Below are 697 nucleotides of genomic sequence, written 5' to 3'. Positions count from 1 at the left end.
ATCCGCCTCCCTCCCCCGCCAAATTCGACTCTCCCTCCTCTACAAACCTAAACTCGTCCCTTTCCCTCAGATCCCAACGCCAGCCAGGCGGACCTCCTGCCGAGAGTCCATCTGCGGCCGCGACTACTACATGCCGACTCACCATCTCGCTCGTTACCTCCATCCCACCACATCCCGCATCGCCTGCGCGGGTCGGCGGCCGCGGAGGGTGGAGATAGGAGGGACGGCGGCGCGTCGTGGATCGGGCGAAGACGCTGGGCGCAGCAGGCGGAGGAGACGTATCAGATGCAGCTGGCGCTGGCGCTTAGGTTGTGCTCTGATGCTGCGTGCGCTATTGATCCGAATTTCTTGGAGGCTGGTGAGCAGATCGCTGGAGCAGGAGCGATGGCGGCGAGCCTGGGGGCTGAGGCTATGTCACATCGGTTCTGGGTTCGGATTCTGAACTTTGATGTGTTGATAAACTTGGAGTGTTAGCAGTGTGAACAAGCAAAACCCTAAAATTACAAGTTAGGAAAAGCTGTATTGTTGCTTATAATGTTTCTCCCTAAGAGTTACGAACACGAAATTAGAGTTTTGTCTCCTTCTTCATGCAAACAAATTGGTAGTTATGCTGCTACTATATGTCGCCCAGTGGAGACATAAGCCTTTAAACAATCTGTGATGAAGTATTTGGGGTGGGGTGGGGGTGGGGGGGGGG

The 697-nt window shown here is 55.2% G+C and overlaps 1 protein-coding gene across 2 annotated transcripts in view; it reads left to right on the top strand.

Annotated features, from left to right (window-relative positions):
• LOC109820499 (serine/threonine-protein kinase CTR1) overlaps window positions 232–697 on the top strand; it is a 20,129-nt gene continuing 19,663 nt past the window's right edge. For both annotated transcript variants that reach the window (XM_020386652.1, XM_020386651.1), the window contains exon 1: window positions 232–429. In XM_020386652.1, the coding sequence (XP_020242241.1) occupies window positions 286–429 (144 nt within the window). In that variant the 5' untranslated portion in view covers window positions 232–285. The remainder of the gene's footprint in view (window positions 430–697) is intronic.

The sequence above is a fragment of the Asparagus officinalis genome, chromosome 8 (assembly GCF_001876935.1).
Source record: "Asparagus officinalis chromosome 8, Aspof.V1, whole genome shotgun sequence".
NCBI classification, from domain to species: Eukaryota; Viridiplantae; Streptophyta; class Magnoliopsida; order Asparagales; family Asparagaceae; genus Asparagus; species Asparagus officinalis.
Note: the sequence above shows the minus strand (reverse complement) of the source record. Positions and strands in the feature narration are given on the sequence as shown.